This window comes from Orcinus orca, chromosome 9 (genome assembly GCF_937001465.1).
Source record: "Orcinus orca chromosome 9, mOrcOrc1.1, whole genome shotgun sequence".
NCBI classification, from domain to species: Eukaryota; Metazoa; Chordata; class Mammalia; order Artiodactyla; family Delphinidae; genus Orcinus; species Orcinus orca.
The window spans coordinates 68,755,809-68,774,194 of NC_064567.1; the positions used below are offsets into that span (position 1 = coordinate 68,755,809).

General features: G+C 36.2%; 1 protein-coding gene across 2 annotated transcripts in view; it reads right to left on the minus strand.

The window, feature by feature from the left end:
* Positions 1-18,386, minus strand: part of CRPPA (CDP-L-ribitol pyrophosphorylase A) — a 352,865-nt gene that overhangs the window by 241,498 nt on the left and 92,981 nt on the right. For both annotated transcript variants that reach the window (XM_049714562.1, XM_004263477.3), the window contains exons 4-5: positions 16,416-16,520; positions 8,856-8,901 (exon numbers count right to left, since the gene is read on the minus strand). In XM_049714562.1, the coding sequence (XP_049570519.1) occupies positions 8,856-8,901; positions 16,416-16,520 (151 nt within the window). The remainder of the gene's footprint in view (positions 1-8,855; positions 8,902-16,415; positions 16,521-18,386) is intronic.

Genomic DNA, 18,386 nt, shown 5'->3' on the forward strand with positions numbered 1-18,386 from the left:
CAGAGTGGAGTGAGCTTGCTCCATCTTACCCAGAAACAGAACTCTGCCTGTGTCTTTTTACATATGAATAAGTGTGATAAAAATATATGGCTAAATAAACATAAAAGAGCTCATTTAATAAATATGTTTATAAGTTTCTAAGTGAAAATAAAACATTACATTGTAGTTTAATTGCCAGCATTTTTCTTTTCTCAGTGGTATAAAAATAACATTGCTTCTTACAAGCAATGGCACCTTAGAGTCAATGAAACATGGTAGAAATGAAGTACCTGGTTACATGCCTCCCATGACTCCCTAGTCACATAACAAGACCACGTTGTGGTTGATAGCTGCTTATCTAACAATGCTGTCCGCCTCATGCCAAAAGAGCAGAGACCATCTAAACCTTTAAACTTCAAAAGCAAAATTACACTGTCTCTCATTTGCATACTTAATCAGGCAAGAGTTAAGAATACTCTTCAACAGAACCCTAAATCAGATGCTTAGAGACTTAGAAAGTAACATAAAAGTCTCAGCTGGTTCACTAGGTCACAATATACCAGAGAAGACAACACTCTCAATACCAAAACCAATTAAGCATTAACTGAAGCCCATAAGGATATAAAATAGAGACAACAACTCAGAAGGTCAGCTGTCCTCTTGTGCAGGTCCCTTCAATGCTACAGCTACATACTATTAACTCCAAGTGGAAGAAGGAGAAAAGACATGGTGGACCTTCCAACAGAGGATGCTCCTCTGCCTCCGCTTATCTCTCTGCTCTCCCAGGAGTTGACAGTAGCAGAGAAGAACATTAACACAATTCCAACCATCTACCCCAGAGGTGCATCAAAGGACTCCTAGCATAGATATCCGGAATGCCCAAGTTTTCAATGTATCACAGCTTCATCTGCCAAACTCTTTTGAAATTTTCTCAAGTTTCAATCTAGTTGTAAGTACAATGGAATTCTTTAAGAGCTTTCAATCCGCCGGTTTAATGTGATTCGCAACCTACAACTTAGCCACCTTTGGTTAGGATATACAGTTTAACAAAATATATTCATACATAATGTGTTTTCCTAAGTGTTTAATTTCAGTGTTATTCTAACTAAAAGTCCTATATAGGAGGCATAATGTATAATCTCAAAGTTAACAAATGAGGTCAAAATCTAATTCATAATATACTCATCTTTTAGAAATTCCTCTAATTGTCCTTGAATATTAGAACTCTTGGTATACATAAAGTATCAGGTCTTACTTGAAGGGTTAGAAAACAGATGCAATTTGGAATCTTCATTTAACTTCACAAAACAGTAATATGTAAAATCTCTAACATGCACAGCTTCCTCTTTACCGTGTGATAAACCCACTGACACATTAACAAGGAGCAAGGAATACCTAGACATATGCTTCCATCAATTAATCATGAGTAGGGACACATGAGTGCTCAGGATGGTATTTGTATTTTACAAAACATTTTCAAACTCAGTGGTGAAGAGAGAAGTAAACCTAAATACTAGATTAGTTCTAGAAGCAAGTAGGCAAAAAATCCGAAAGTCAGTTTTCCATTTTCTTAGAAACATCTAACACGATGAATTCCATCAGGCCTCATCCACTATACGGACCTCTTGAGCCAAAATTTTTGTGTTCATAGGTAAGTAAGAAACAACTATATCAAATCCAGAAATAGTTCCAAAAGATGTCAAGTCCTAATCCACTCAAAGTGGGGGCAGTCATCTTCTATTCTCCTGTTCAGTTCACTGAATCAAAAGCCAATCTTAGAGTCTATTTTCTGTCTCACATGAACAATTTTAAAGGAGTCAAACAGAATCACCACTGTTGAGCACTGAAATCCCCATCTCAGTTTCATCTGTAGTAAGATGCCTAAGGTTTCTCTGAACACCTATCTAAAGGAAGCTCTTAGAACAGTAAGGGCAGCAGACCGTCAAGCAAAGAGAAGCAGTCAACAAGCCATGACTACAGGACAAGTGGACAAGAGGGATAGAGATTTGAGAAAGAAATACAGACCCACATTAAAAGGTCCAAGTGGTCTTTGTAAATTGGCTTCCTTCTCAACTGTACATATTTTACCTGGAGGACATCGGGAAGGCAGATTTTTTTTTTAAGATGTTTTATATCAGATCTTAACCACATTTTTAAATGAGTCACTGAATACCAAATGAAGTTTCCTACCTTGCAACTGAAAATAAGAATCAGACATGTGACATCTTGTCTCCTGCACGTGTTTTTACGTGTAAGGATATTACTGTTTTCCAAGAAAACGATGCAAAACTTTTTTTTTCTTTTCAAAGTATATATTCTTTCTTAGTTAAGAGAAGTAAATTTGAAGGAAACACAATTTTCTAAGGCTAGTGACTCATCAGGATATTTATAAAATGTATTGTATTATTACTTAAAGCATAAGTGTCATGTTTGCATTTTTGTTGTTTTTTCCTACCTACATCAGAGTTAAGCCTAACTGGCTGGCTTTTGTCTGTTATTAAGTCTTATTTAACTAGTTACTTAATACCTCACTGTGACCTTAGAAGTTTTTGAACATGACAGATTTACTTGCTTATGCTTGAATTAGCATCTCACTAATGACAAATTAAGGAAATTATAAAGTTAAACAAAAAAGTGAACTCCACTTTCTTTAATCTTGACCCGAATATTTAACTTTCTAATTTACATTTTTTTTCCAGTAAGAGTCCAAGGAAAACAAATTGCTATTAAATCATATTGCAGCCTTCCTGTTCTCACTAATTAAAGCTTGATGCAAATGTCGATACAGAGTCACGTAAGATACAAAGGCAGGACTATTCAAGAGTGTGAAGAACAAAAAGTGTAGTATTTACAAACAAGTTATGGTATTAATGTGAAAATTTGGAAAATGAAGTATCATCGTCAACAGCCAGACACATCAAAAAATTACAGTTTCCATGTAAATCTTAGCTTTGCATTGTCCAAAAAGCATGGTTGAAAATAAAATGGCATCATCACTGGCTATTTAGCAAGAAAAACCTGATGAGTTTTTCTCATCAGAAAAGAAAAACCTAGAGTTCTACAGATGTAGAAAACTGATTTAAAGTTTCTCACCTTTTCAATTTGAGAAGATTTGAAAAGGCTATGCACTTAAAATGCCATGATTTTATGTGAAGATATTAAAGGATCACTAAAAAACAAAGGCATTAGTTTCTCCATATGCATAAAATACACACTATAACACCACGAATCTTCCTAAATCTCAGGAACACTGAATCAGTTTTATCCACATGTGATTTGATTTTATTCCTTTCAGTCAGAGACAACTGAAAAGCATATTCAGCTACTTTCAATGAATAAGCAGAAAAGAATTCAATTGCTTGCTTACTGATTTAATTCCTTTAAAAAATTGTATGAAACATAAAAAAGCAGGCATATGGGGATTTATAGCTTGACTGTGCATAAATACTTGACACTGAAAGAAATCACCTGTATCAATGATGTTGAAAATAAAAATCTATTTTCAGAATAAAGTCTAAAGTTCTGAACCAATAGGCGATACGGTATTTCCAAGAAATCAATTTCCTTTAAAATAAAGTTCTTAGCAAATGGAAAACGTTACATAATGACTGGGGAAAGACATGAATTTCTATATGAACATTAATATTAACTATTTTAAGTAATATTAATTAAAGCCAGTTAAAAATGAAATGATTATCAATGTTACCTGTTTTTTCCATTTTTATATAACTACCATGAGGCTTTTTTACAGTACTAGCCTACTTGGGTTTGTACAATCATAACCAGGAGAGAACAAAATACAATTGCTTTTAAAACACTCCAGCCAGAAAATTAAAAATATTAAAATATGTGATCAAGGATGATGGTAGAAAATAAATGCAATGTTTTATTTAGAAATCCCTTAGGGGATTTCCATCTTAGAAAATTTTAGCATACAGTATTGATCCTTTTGCCATGATATGGTCAACGTAGTAAATCAAGTGTTTGGGACTGTTTGCATGGTACATGTAAATCTAGATAAAGTATGTTACTGCTGTAATCATTTTAATAGTTTGCGTAGGTCTGAGCCCACAGAGCAGGCTTGGGTGGGCTCAACCAGCTTATGTGACAAAAGTACAGTATCTGTTAAGTGGCTCTTCACAAACCTGTCAGTCAACCCAGAGTCTTGCTGCACCAATTAACCACACTACTCCCTAGAAAAGTTTGTTTTAAATTTCACACACCGAAGCCTAAAAGAGTTAAACATTGAAGAACAATGACCGAATCCAATTCTCTACCTCAGAAAAAGGAGTATTAAAAATGCTTTGTTTTACATAAGAGTAAATTTGTGATTCACTGTACATTTTTCAAAGTTGTGTGTGTGAAAGACTGTAAAAGAAATCTGAGAGTACTACTTATATACATGTTTCCTATTATTGAACAGTTCACTATAAATGGAAATCCACGTAAATATACTGACAGTAAAATAAATTAAGCTTAAAAATAAAACTTATCTAACAACATAAAATAAAAGTCAGATTTTGAGACTTGCTATAAACCATAATTTGAGGATTTTAGCGTCAAAAGCTTGCCTGAAGTTAGTTACATCAAAATTCCCCTACTGAAGAGACGGACTTGAACATAAATTAAGAAGGACCAAAATATACATGCTGTTCCAGTGACAAGTCAATCTGGGAATACGAAAAGCTCTTACAAGTTTTGACATTTATCCTAGAAATATTTTATAGTTTGAAAAACACTTAGTAAACAAGAAAATAGTTACATCAGAACATAATACGTTGGCCGGCAATAATTGGTATGGAAGTAAATAAAGCAGCACAGGAAAGACAACTTACAGAATACTAAGCACTCATACCACAGAGAAAACAAGTTCCATTCTAGAAGAGGAAAAACTGTTACGGCTCAGTGATGAATGTTAAACTACCAGAATTTAAAAATGAAAGAAACAGTACCCAAACCATCATTTTGAAACTATTACTCTGATTTTTGAATTTTAATTTTTATTCTTTCTCTAGTCTTGTCTAGAAATCTGCAGTTTCAATATTATCTGCTTTTCCCACACTCCCTCACCCTCTAGAATGCTACTGTGTGCTTAGCACAGCACTAGGAGATAACATCTTCAGCATCAATTGTGTGATCATTCTTCCCAGCTGAAGACACGGTTTTAACCCAACAGAACCTGAACTGGGCAGGCTGGATTTTATAAGCCATTTGCTGTACCCACCAAAGAGAGAGATTGAATCCAGTATCCACTTCAGTGGTCAATGTGAGCAGGGACATGACTCAGAAGTGCAAAGTGGCCACGTCCCAGAATAGAGTCAGGCTTAAGGTGAAGGGAGAAGGGGATTAAATTGTGGATCCTGTTCTTACTATGTGACCCAGAGGAAAGTACCTAATCTCACTAAGTTTCAGTTTTCCCACTTGCAAAATTCAGAGCAGTAATATCTATGTTAACAGCATTATACAGAACAAATGAAATAACATATAAAGTACCTGGCATGAGTGCCATGTGCTCCAAGTCCTGGTTTTAAACCTTGATGAAAGTGCATACATTCAAATATTATATCATCTCTATTTTAAGAAAGAAAAAAGATAGATATATACACTGGAGCTCAATATGCATGTGCTGGAAGCAGGTAGAGAGGTAAGGTGGGAGGGAAAGACCATCTATTCCCATAATTTATGTTCCTTAGATTCTAAAGAAAAAATACCAATAAATTTGGTTCAACTCAATGTCAGAGGATAGAAAAAAGAATAGACATTCTTTCCACCTTCACTGAATCAAATCTAAAAGAGGGTCACACCAAGTTACAGTCAATGCTGAAATCCAAAAAGTTCTTAAACGTTTTTAAAATTGTTTTCATATATAAATTTGATGGCAAACACATAGCACAGGGAGATCAGCTCGGTGCTTTGTGACCACCTAGAGGAGTGGGACAGGGAAGGTGGGAGGCAGGGAGACGCAAGAGGGAAGAGATATGGGGTATATGTATATGTATAGCTGATTCACTTTGTTATAAAGCAGAAACTAACACACCATTGTAAAGCAATTATACTCCAATAAAGATGTTAAAAAAAAAATTTGATGGCAAAATGAGTCCTAAGCTTGAACTGGCTAGGGGCTTTATAGTCATTCTAAATATTGAGCATAAATATTCATATACTGTAAGTTTCATTATGTGGTAAGGTCCCAAATCCCACTGGTAATGTGATATAATGTATGACAAACAGCAGTAGCTTCTGAAAATACATAGTAATCAAAATGCCTAAACACACGTAGCCCAAGAATTTCAGAGAAGGGAATCTGAATAATCTCTGCTTAAGGAAAAAAGGGAGAACAGCTATATAAAGAGGTAAACTGACTAAGGTAGAAAAATTTATAATTAAGAATTAATTTTCTATCCTTCCTAGATTAGTATTTGCTTAGGACCCTTGAATATCCTATAATACAGAAACAACCACACTACTTATATCATTGAGTTCTTGGAGAAGCAAGAGATAATCTATATAAAATGCTTTAAACAATGCCTGGCACAAAATAAGTACCCAGTGAATGCTGTGTCATACAAGTGCCTAGAAAAATACTTTGAACATTTACATGGAAAACGCAAACAGGCGAGTAGATAGCTCAGATAGGTAGCCTGCTATATACCATACTCTATTTTAGAATTTTATTTTTAAACATCTAAGAGTTTCCCTTTTCCTATGCCCGGAATTGTTTCTACTATGAGGCCTCAGAGACAGTATTAGTTCAAGTCATGGAGGCAGGTAGCAATCCCAGTTGAGCCAACAAACATTTGAAACTGACAGCATGGAAAGACTTGAAGCTCTAAATACAATAAAAGGTATTATTTAGGAAAAAACATCAACTATTAAAGACTGGAGAGTAGCCTAGAAGAACGCTTCTGGAAATTAATGTACAAACTAATGAGCCAGAGTTTTTGTTAAAACGCAGATTCTGACTTAACGTGTCAGGGCCCGACATTCTGTGTTCAAGTTCTCTGGTAATCACAACACTACTGGTCTAGAAACCCAAACAGAGTAGGAAGGCACCACAGCAGTGGTCCTCAAAGGGTATGAGCAACATCAGAATCTCTTGGGAAGTTAATAGAAATGCAAATCTGAAAGAACATAAGGAGACTCTTCTCTAAATCAGCTGTTTACATCCAGACCGATTACTTTCCCTAAGAATCAAAGTAGAATACTTTTTAAATACTTGACAAGTAGCATACTAGAACATGTTACCTAAACAAAACAATTTCCCTCTGCAAACAATTTCCAAAACTAAAGCCCCCTGCAATTATACTTAAAATGTAGGCTTTTACATGATAAGAAGCCTGTTCTTGATAATACATAGGCGAAGTACTGAGATACGTAGCAGCCTCACTTGAACTACCTGCCAACTTTTCACAAAATGGCTCACTTCCGTTTTACCTAGGTCATGGAGATATGCGTTTATAAAGAAAGCAGACTGAGTTTTCAATTTCCTTGTGGTGAGAATACAGCCAACTACAACATGGTTTAGGCAACTTCTCCAGAGTAATGTTTATACATAGCCTGGCTCATATGTAAATATATGTCAACATTTTGATTTATAGCTATAGATGATCTGTTTACATACACAGATACACATATTAAAGTACATTAATGGTTTGAAACACAATATTCTTGAAGGACAAAAAACATGAGGATAAACTACAAATACAGAATGTTATGAACAGAGAAAAGATTTCAGTTTTCTGAACGTGAAGCCCATTGATTGTTAAATAGGCTTTCCGTAAAATAAAATAAAATGAAATAAGATATAAAATAAAATAAAAACTGTTGCCCTCACAATTCCCATTCAGTATTTCTTTCAACTTCAATCAACATCTGAATTTACAAGGTCACTTCTCAGTCGCTATCTGAGTACATCGTTCTGTCCTTAACATATTTTTGAAGGAGTAAATTACAAATAGATTGTAAAGCACCACACTTGCTTAGGCATTGGGGGTGGACCCCTCTGATTTTGGCTAGGACCATGTATACATACAACAGTGGTGATGTCAGGAGACATTTGATGGTCAGAGCAGGGGAGGGGAGGGAGGGAAGAGTGCTTCTGGTATGTAGTGAGTAGAGGCCAGGCAACTTTTAGGATGCACAAAACAGTCCCCAGAGCAAAGAATTACCTGGCCTAAGATGCCAATAGTGCCAAGGTTAAGAAACTGTGATTTGAACTGTGGAGGTTGCAAAAGTACAGAATGAATGTCCCTTGTGCATCATCATTACATTTCTAGCACGGTGTCAAGCACAGTAATAAATATTTGTTGATTATGAAATAAAGTACTTCTGTGTAGCTGAGATCTTAGAGTCAGAGATGAAAAGAATGAGAAAGGGGTTATTACATATATAATATCTAAAATTACAAAACAAAATTGCAGTCATTGTCAGAACTAAAAGGAATTAAAACTCATTCAGCCCAATTTCTCTATTTCAGAAAATTTTTTTTCTCATGCAAAAGATGCTAATGTACTGATATGGCAGTGTTGGGAGGGGGTAGACAGTCCTCTGAATAAATAAAAACAAAATATAATATATTTATAAATTAAAATATCAGTTTTCACTTCTAATAGTGTCAATGTCACCTACGTTTCTCAAATTAATAAAGTATTTCCTTTATAAAAGCTAAAACCAATGTTACATAAATCATAATAAGTGATACTTCAAAGCAGGAAACAAAACAAATGTAATTATTTTTCAAACAAACAACTCACAGACCTCCGTGGCCTACAGCATTTATACTTCTGAGAATTCTGGGCTTTAAAATGTCATGAGAAATTCTCAACTGGCTTACATTTTTGAAACATAGGAACTGACAGTCATAAGGCCAAACATACCCTTAATAATCGATTCAGCTGCATACAGATCTCGTTTGTAGGTCACCTAGAGGACAGATAAACTTCATTAGACTTAACAGAGTAGGAAGGAATGTGAAAGCAATAAAATTATGCCCCCAAGGAAATTCTTGATTTTGGAGAAACTATAAACACATAATACTGACAATTTTTAAATTACAACACATCAGTTTATTCAGAAAAAATATATATTGTTTCTACAAATGGTTGAAGATTTGTTTTTAAATCTTTAAGTAAATTGAGACGTTATGTGGCAGTGGTTACCAAAGTCTTATTAATATAAGTATTATATCAAAGAAAATGTGGTAGCATTTAAATAAAAGTATTAGAATTACTGGTTAATAGTAGGTTTTATGTTGGAAAGAAGGAAAAGTATATATTAAAAAAATTACCAAATTGCATTTTCAGTTGAAATGAGATACTTCTGAAAGACCAATTCACATTGAGGGTCTTCATTCTGAATTGAGTTTATCTGTATACTTCCAGATAAGGTTCACCTTTTTAAGATTTTTATTAATACATAACTGATTGAAAGAGCCTGGAGGGTACCACCATTTATATAAGAACAATCCTGATCTTTACTTAAGAACATACAGCCTCCTTGCAATAACCTATTCCTTGTAATATACCCTGCATGGTCCTACAGCAGATAGTTCCCAGAGTACATCCAGTGAGCTCAGGTACAGAACATGTCAAGTGCATGGCACTGCAGAATCACTTTTCCTACATCACAGAACTGAAGAACATAGTAAATAATCAAATATGTTACTAAGTACTATAAGGTCTTAGGAGCTTATCATTCACGTGTTCAGATGATTATGATGCAAATGGTCTAAAAACCCACTTTGAGAAATACTCACTAATTAATACCCTTCCATGTCTATAATTTGGACTATTTTCCTCCAGATTATATCCTAACTAAACTTGTACAGAAACTTTGTTCAGGTAAGTGGCTCAGGGCACTTCTACCCAAAATAGGTTTCCCTGCTATGCCTGTATCCTGGCAGGTAACCCTGGTCCAAAACTATACCTTACAATCCAGAACTAATGTAGCAGCTAACCTGTAAGACAGATGGAAATTTCCTCAAGCACTCAACCAATCTATTAAAATCAAATATGACATTGTTAAATTATGTCTAAAACAAGCACATGTGAACCAAAACTAGTACTATAGTTACTGACCCAAAATGCAGTTCTCTTATCTGGGGAAAAAAATAGAAAACAGACACTTAAAGCTTCAGACTATGCATTTTACCAAATTAAAGAATGTATTGATCTCATTCACTCATTCAATAAATATTTATCAAATAACTACCATGTTGTACATCCTGTTCTAAGGACTGGAATAGAGCAATGAAAACAGTGAGCAAAACTCAACCTGTAGAAACAACATTTTAGAGGATAAATTTCTTTTGTAAGAATTGAATAAAACACATTTGTTTCGGGCTTCCCTGGTAGCACAGTGGTTGGGAATCTGCCTGCCAATGGGAATCCACCTGCCAATGCAGGGGACACAGTTTTGAGCCCTGGTCCGGGAAGTTCCCACATGCCGCGGGGCAACTAAGTCCGCAAGCCACAAGTACTGAAGCCCGTGCTCCGCAAAAAGAGAAGCCACTGCAATGAGAAGCCCAAGCACCGCAAGGAAGAGTAGCCCCCGCTCTCGGCAACTGGAGAAAGCCCACGCACAGCAACGAAGACCCAACGCAGCCATAAATAAATAAATAAATGTTTATTTTACCAAATAAAGACAAGACAAGGCTGCGGAGCTCAAGACAGACAGGAAGCAGAGACCCTCAAGGCCTAGAGCAGAGCCACATGGGGGCTTCGGGGGCAATAGAAAAGGCTGGAAAATCGGGGCTCCCACAACACAAACCCACACACGCACCTGTGGTAGAGGCCTCCAGTCATGTCAGTTACATCCACTCTTTCTTTTAAATGCCTCTGAACACCTTCTAACCCCCGGCGTTCGGACAGGCGATGGGGACACAGCTACCTCTCGTGGTATTAAATATTAATATTAAATATTAAAAAAACACATTTGTTTCCATGAAAACCCAAAGTTAACTAGATATCTGAAATCATCACTCAATATTTGCAATTTAAGTGAGAAAAGCCTTTTTTTCCTATAACTGTCTGCTATGTAAGGTAAACTCAAATCAGAAATTAACAGGAAGATGCCTAATTACCATAGCTGATTTTTTATTCCTTCCTGCTTTCTTTGAGAGATAAAACCGCATTCCAAATTTAAATAGAATAATTGTGAAAGTACCTTATTCTTTTTTCCAAATAAATCTATCTTAATAATGGGGTTTTTTTAATGAAAAAAACTTGGTCTCAAATACTAAAATGATTTTTCTAGCATATTTGCAAGACAACATTTTTGCATTGGAATCAGTCTTATGAATAAAATACATGAATTATTACCTAAAGGTCCTTTCTACACTAATATTAAATAAGTAATTGTATAAACAAGACAGACATCAAAATTTGAATTGTGCCCTCTGCAGTGAAAGCTCAGAGTCCCAACCGCTGGACCGCCAGGGAATTCCCCTAAAATTCATCGTTTTGCCTACATTTTCTTGTTGGCTGTGGATACATACTATACACAGATTAAAGTTTTTGATGTTTAATATTTTCTTCATAAAGCCTCATCGAAAACCTCAACTATACTTCTCAACAAACACTGATTTAAGGAAAATAAACTACAAAATATTTCTGACAAACTTATAAAGTACTGTGTTGAAAAACAGCCTTCTGTTTTTCTAAATAAAACAGCTGCCATATTTCAAAGGGGACTGAAAATGTTTTAATTCTGAATTGATGACTCTTTCTATCAAGCTTTTACAGTAATATGGAGTGTCCTTTCCTTATTTTTAATTTTATGAAAAGTTTAATAATCAGTTTTAGATTGATTTTCTTCTGTAAGCATGATCTGCAGGTTTTCTTTGACCTTGCATAATACCTCAGTATGGAAAACAGTTACTTAAAAAAAAAAAAAAAAATCATCCCTAGTGATAGAAGAGCCTCAATCCTCTGATTCACTGCTTTTCACACTGTGCTCCTCAGAGCTCAGGGGCCACCGGAAGACCAGTGTGGAAGCTCTGCACAGCTGACGCTCAGAGCCCCACATCTGCTACTCACCTAGTTTAGCTCAGTTTTTGCCTGTTTTGTTTCACCGTGCTTCTGTGCAGTATTTCATCTAAGTATTTAGCTTTAAAAATATTTATGTTCAGTGGAAGAGAAACCTGAAACTGAGAGCCACAGAGATAGTTGCCTTTAACTCCTAGGCCAGAGCACTCTCAGCTACCTCAAGGTGAGCTCCACAGGACACTATGGTACCTGCTCTGTCTTGCTCCGTGTTGACAATATGGTATATTAAAGAGACTTCTCAGAGCCAAGTCCACTTGGCCACCATCTTACATAAATCATACTACACTTAATGTTCTTCCATCTTTCACCTCATAAGAAAATGAGTATGTACTCCAATAATTAGAATAAAGCCAGAAAATCTTAAATTTTGAAGACAGATACAAATTTAGATTTGGATGGGGATATTATATTGATTTCCAGTTCATCAATTATGTCTATCTAGAAAATGTTCTTTCCTCTAGACTGGATAACTAGATGAAAACCTCTGAAAAGACACAATTTCACCACATTGTATTTTTGAGGTTAAAAAGAAAAAAGTGAGACTATTTTCTTTTGTTTTTAACAAAGATGCTAGAACACTTGAATCTAAAACAAGTATTTCCCATCAAAAGAAATCTTCAAAAGTCAGTTATTCCAATAATGTTGTGATGACACATCAACGTCTTCTAAAGAAGCATTTTCAGACAATGGAATACAGTTAAATTTCTCCAGTAACTTATTATGAATCTTTTATGCCTTGAAGACTGTTTTAACACTTAGAAACAAGAAGTTTGTTCAATTAGGTCTGTGTAGTATAGTAAGTGACCAACTCTTTATATTGGGACAAAAATATGGTACAACTATAAATTAAAGGAATGGAGACTAAATGTAGTCTCCTCTTATATAGACTAGATGAAATTTCACTAAAATAAGAGTATGTTCAGTAAGGGCTGGCTAGGCACAACCACTCAGGCAGAGCTTCAGAGCCAACCCCTATTCTCAGGAGTCGGTCCTGTATTCTTCTGTGGTTGGTCGCTCTTAGGGAGGGGAAAGGAGGGAGAAGAAGAGGGTTTTGCTCATTCTCAAGGATGTCCTCTACCCTGCATGGTGATCTGAAAAAACTGATGTTTCCTCTAAACCCAGAGGAGTTACTGCAGGAAGGCTGGCCTCAACCGTAAATGCTGACTTTTTGCATTTACTTCTATTTTTTTTAAAAAGTATGGTGCTTCCCTGGTGGCGCAGTGGTTGAGAATCAGTCTGCCGATGCAGGGGACACAGGTTGGTGCCCCGGTCCGGGAGGATCCCACATGCCACGGAACGGCTGGGCCCGTGAGCCATGGCCGCTGAGCCTGCGCGTCCGGAGCCTGTGCTCCGCAACGGGAGAGGCCACAACGGGTGAGAGGCCTGCGTACCACAAAAAAATAATAATAATAATAAAATAAATAAATAAATAAAAATTAAAAAGTATGTAAAATATAAAATAGTCCTCCTGGGCTTTCTGGCAGCAGATGAAATAACAGTCCTACATGTGGTCATGAGAAATTTCTAGTCATTCTTCCCAGCACCAGGGGTGAACTCCCTCACTTTCTGAGGGGTAGGGGAAGGTGTCCTGGCTCTGTATTTCAGAATCCTCCTTTGCCTTATTGTTTTGTGGTAGTGAAAATTCTCCTGAAATGTGCACTCTCTTCACTGTGCACTCTTCACTGTGTCAGATTTCTGAATCATGTTCCAGGTATTTGGCCTGCCACCCAAGTTCAATGCCAGTTTTAGCATAATTGTACTAAATCTTCTTTCAACTCTGAGTTGTAAAAAGTTGTAGCATTGTTGGAATTAGTATTGAATTAGAACACTTATATGCAGATTCCATTGCTTTGGTTTAAACAGCAATGGTAATACTCTTTATCCATGCAAAATAAAACCATAAAATTAAGTTAAAAGTTTATGCTAAAGACAACTCATACAGTATCATCAAAAAGCTAAACAGGGCTAAACGAACAGCCAGTAAATATCAAAAATATTTTTTAAAGGTAGAGGATGATGAGACAGGAGGCAGAAGAGGGAAATAGGGAACCTGAAACAACTACATCATTTGCACTCAAAATAACTTCCCCTCAATCACAGAAGAAATTTGACACCTTAAAAAGACCTCAAAACTGCAATTTGAAAGACTTTTTGCCCAATTCACTGCATTACATGCCCTTTTAGCATCCAAGACCCTGGTAAGGCACATCATTATTCAAACATTCTAAGAGCAGGGCTTCCCCACTCCGGCCCAGTTCAGAAAGTGATACTATGAAAATGATCCCTCTGGGCCTAACAGGATATCACCCTTTGGCATGTGTATTAGTTTCCTAGGGCTGACATAACAATGTACCACAAACTGGACATCTTCAAAAAGGAACATATCCTCTCACAGTACTGGAGGCTAGAAGTGTGAAATCCAGGTATCAGCAGGGCCACTGCCCACTCCGAAGGCTTTAGAGAAGAATCCTTCCCCACCTCTTCCTAGTTTCCTGGGGTTGCTAGCGACCCCTCACTTTCCTTTACTTGTCGATGCATCACTCCAATTTCTATCTCTATTGTCGTTGGCATTCTCCACCTATCTGTATGTGAATCTTTTCTCCTATTCTTACAGATCCGATTTAGGGACTCTTCTTTACCAACCTGACCTCATCTTAACTTGATTATATCTGCAAACCCTCTTTTCAAACAAGAGTGTTTATTCACAAGTGCCAGGGGCTAGGACTTGAACATATCTTCTGTGGCGGGATGCAATTCAACCCGCAACAGCATTATGAAATGACTCAGGAGGAGAATGAATAGAAGCACTTGGAAAGGCCAACCACAGTTCAGTGCCCTGACATTTGTCGCACATAAAAGGGAAGCAGAGCACCAAGACGTAAGGACTAAAACCGTGATATACTGTATTGTGGGTGGAAGCACTGCAATGTGAGATTTCACTCAAAAATACTGAAATACATTTGTGTAAATACAGAGTGTAAAATTCAAAGAAGAGCAGTGTGCTGCTTTCCTTTCACCTGCAGACCTGAGGGTACTTTAGAAGTTTAAAGAAGGCTCAGAATACCCACAAGAAGTAGATACTCACACAGCCTAAAACATCAGCAATGAGGCCAGAGAGTGCTGACATGTTAGTAGCAATAAAATGTCTTGAATTTTTACTTTTTTTTTTTTTTCAACATAGTCTGCAAATTAAGTCTAGCAGGTCTATGGTGACATGGGTCAGGATCTTTAACAAAATACCTAATTGGTTACTATCAAAATCCTCCCAATTGATATGTATATCACCATCTGAGCCATATATAGAAAAGGAGAAACAAAATGAATAAAAGGTTTGCCTTCTGGGTTGATGATATTCGGATACTCTTAAAAGAGCAATAAGACTGCATTAATTTACTCCACCAGACAATAATTCAGGCATGTCAATATTTTGTAATCTTAGAACAATTTAAGTATGTATGAGAAAATCTTAGCATGCAGCAAGGCCCACCATGTGACTTACAAAATACCTAATCAACACATAGGGCTTTTTGTTTTCTTTTTATGTCAATGAGGAAGTATGCTTTTAGATTCATATAATCTCAGAATTAGGATGAATGTTTTCTAACCAGATTTAGAGGGATGCTTTATAAAGATTTCATCCAACATTTCAAAAGCAGCAATACTTATTCAAAACTATGATATGACCCTACAATTCTATTTCAGAATACACTGCTCAATTCAACCTATTTCTACCCAATCAAACACAGGAGAGTCACGCTGTAAAGCACTCCTGCTGCAACAGGAAGCTGAACTATGATCGTGCAACAACCACTTCATTCCTCCTAAAGAAAGAAGTTTGCCATAAAGGCAGTCAAACCTTACCACAGGAAGGAGCACAGTTCCTCTTAGGAGGAGGTGAGTGGTTCTAGCCACCAACCCCACTGGGTCAAAACTGGCAGATATGTGTTTCAACCCAGTTAGGTTGGAGCCACCACCCCAAGGCCTGTGAGGAAACGTTATTTTGGAAAGCAGAGTTGCACTCTCAATCCAGTTGAAGGTAAGGCTACAGAGTAAAAGATTATATGTAAAGAACACACACAAAAATTGTGAATAAAAGAATCTTATTGGCTAAAATGGAATTTGTTTGAATAAATTATCCCAGCGTGAGTTTTCTTGCAACCGAGCAATAGAAATGATACCATATTTGATGGTTCAGAAAACCTAGTGAGACTCAACACCTTTGATGTATGCATATACACACACACCTTTATTCCTGGAAATACTGTTTCAATGTGAAACCAAATATTTTTATACTTCTCTATCTTCTAAAGCACCTGGAAATTGTCTGTACTTGTAGACAATACGTCTTCAGGAATGACACACCAAAACAGAGCTAAGTACCAACTCCCTTACCTTCCAGAGGTCAGGAGATCCTTCTATAAGTTTGGCTTTGATGTGACAGTATTTTAGAGCCAAATGCAAACACTCAGTTCCAAATTCCAAGTCATAGTCACTACACTGTGTAGGAAGAAAAAAGAATTAACAAGTTGAAATATAATTTTAAATAAACTAATCTTTTAATTTCATAATCAACTGTACATGGAAAAGAGCCCAGAAAACTCGCAAACTCTTTAATTAGCTACTGATTAATCAGGTACATTAATCTTCCCCATGCCCTAAAAGCCAAATGAAACAAATAGAAAACAGGAATGTTGCAATCAGAAGTTTTTAACTTCCTGAATAGTCTCAGGTGTCAAATAAATATAATACTTCATTTCCTTTGCTCAAAAACTACATTTCCAAACACATTTGTGAAATGCCTCAAGGTATGACCGAGGATTACCGTATCAGACTTGATTTAACAAATATAGGTATCCATAAAACTCCAAACCCCTTATCTCATATTTATACCGCTTTCTTATTAATTGGTATTTTAAATATCAATATATCCTTTTTAGAGGATATATTTTGATTCTGAACATGGCAATATTTCAGTCTTTCATTATGAGAAAAAATTTAAACGCCCATTAGATTTTAGTAAAATATAAGTAACATTTTTTAGCATTTTAAGCAGAACCATCAAAAATGACCAACACAATATAATTCAGCTGAGTAACAGTCACTAAGTACCTATCAAGTCCAAGGTTTGTATTAAGGACCAGAATAAAAAGACAAATGAAACATGTTTTGTGGCCTCAAGGAACTCAAGTCTAGAAGGGGAGGTTGATCTATACCAAATATTTTATAACAGAATGTGATATGGAACAATAGAGGAATATTTATAAGTAGACCAGGAGATAAAATACTTAATTCTACATGAGGGTATCAGGGAAGGCCCATCAGAGGAAACGGTCTCTGATCTCATTCCAAAGACTGAATAAAACTCAAGCATAGGGATACCCTTCAGGCAAAAAGTGCCAAACAAAGATATAGACGTTGCAGACATCTGCTGGATTTGCATTTTACAAAGAGCATATCCATATAAGACAGACTGCAGGAAGACAACAAATACGAATATGACATTTAGCACCCTTTGCCAATCTTTATTGTACTTGAGCTTACGAAATGCCAAATTTTAATGATTTATGAAGTTAATGTGCAAGAAAATATAACCATCAAGTATACCCAGAGTCCCAAATTAATCAGAACAGTCTCAGCTTAAACTTTCTATACTGATATACTACCTAACATGACATTTATTAAACATTTTCATCTCTAATATAGTATTATCAGCAGTTGTTACATTCAAATACATTAAGTTTTGGTAAACCTCTACATTCTACTTTCAACGTCTGCACAGGCTCATCTAGTAGTATGCAAGTGAGACCAACCTACAGTAAAAAAAAGAGTTCTCTCCTAACACACAGTTAAATCCCAGAGATGACTGGCAATAACCCTTTTCCTGCCTCTTTCCAGATGCAAGATATTGAACACATGCATGGACAGCCTTAAAAGCGCTCACAAAGTGCATACTAAGAGGAACCCACAGGAACAGCTACTTCCTTTGTATCTCAGGGATGAGAATTACTTGATGCTGTGCTCCTGCCACTCACGTGATGTACCAGCCAACATGGCAACAGCTTACAAACTGCATGAAGTCTTCAGGATTCCAATCAACAGAGCCAACAGGAAATAAGGAAAATGATGGATCAGGTACTTATGAAATATATACTAGAAACAGATACTGAGCCATCCTGGCAGAAATAGTCTGAAGCTGTTATTCACTGTATAGATTAATATTACAACTATTTACAGGGTTTTTGGTAATTTTTTTGCATTAAACCTTGCTTCTACAGTTACCTCAACAAAAAAAAAAGCATGCTTAACGACAAATTAAATTCTGAATGTGTTTCTTAAGAACATGGATGACGACTTCCACTTCTG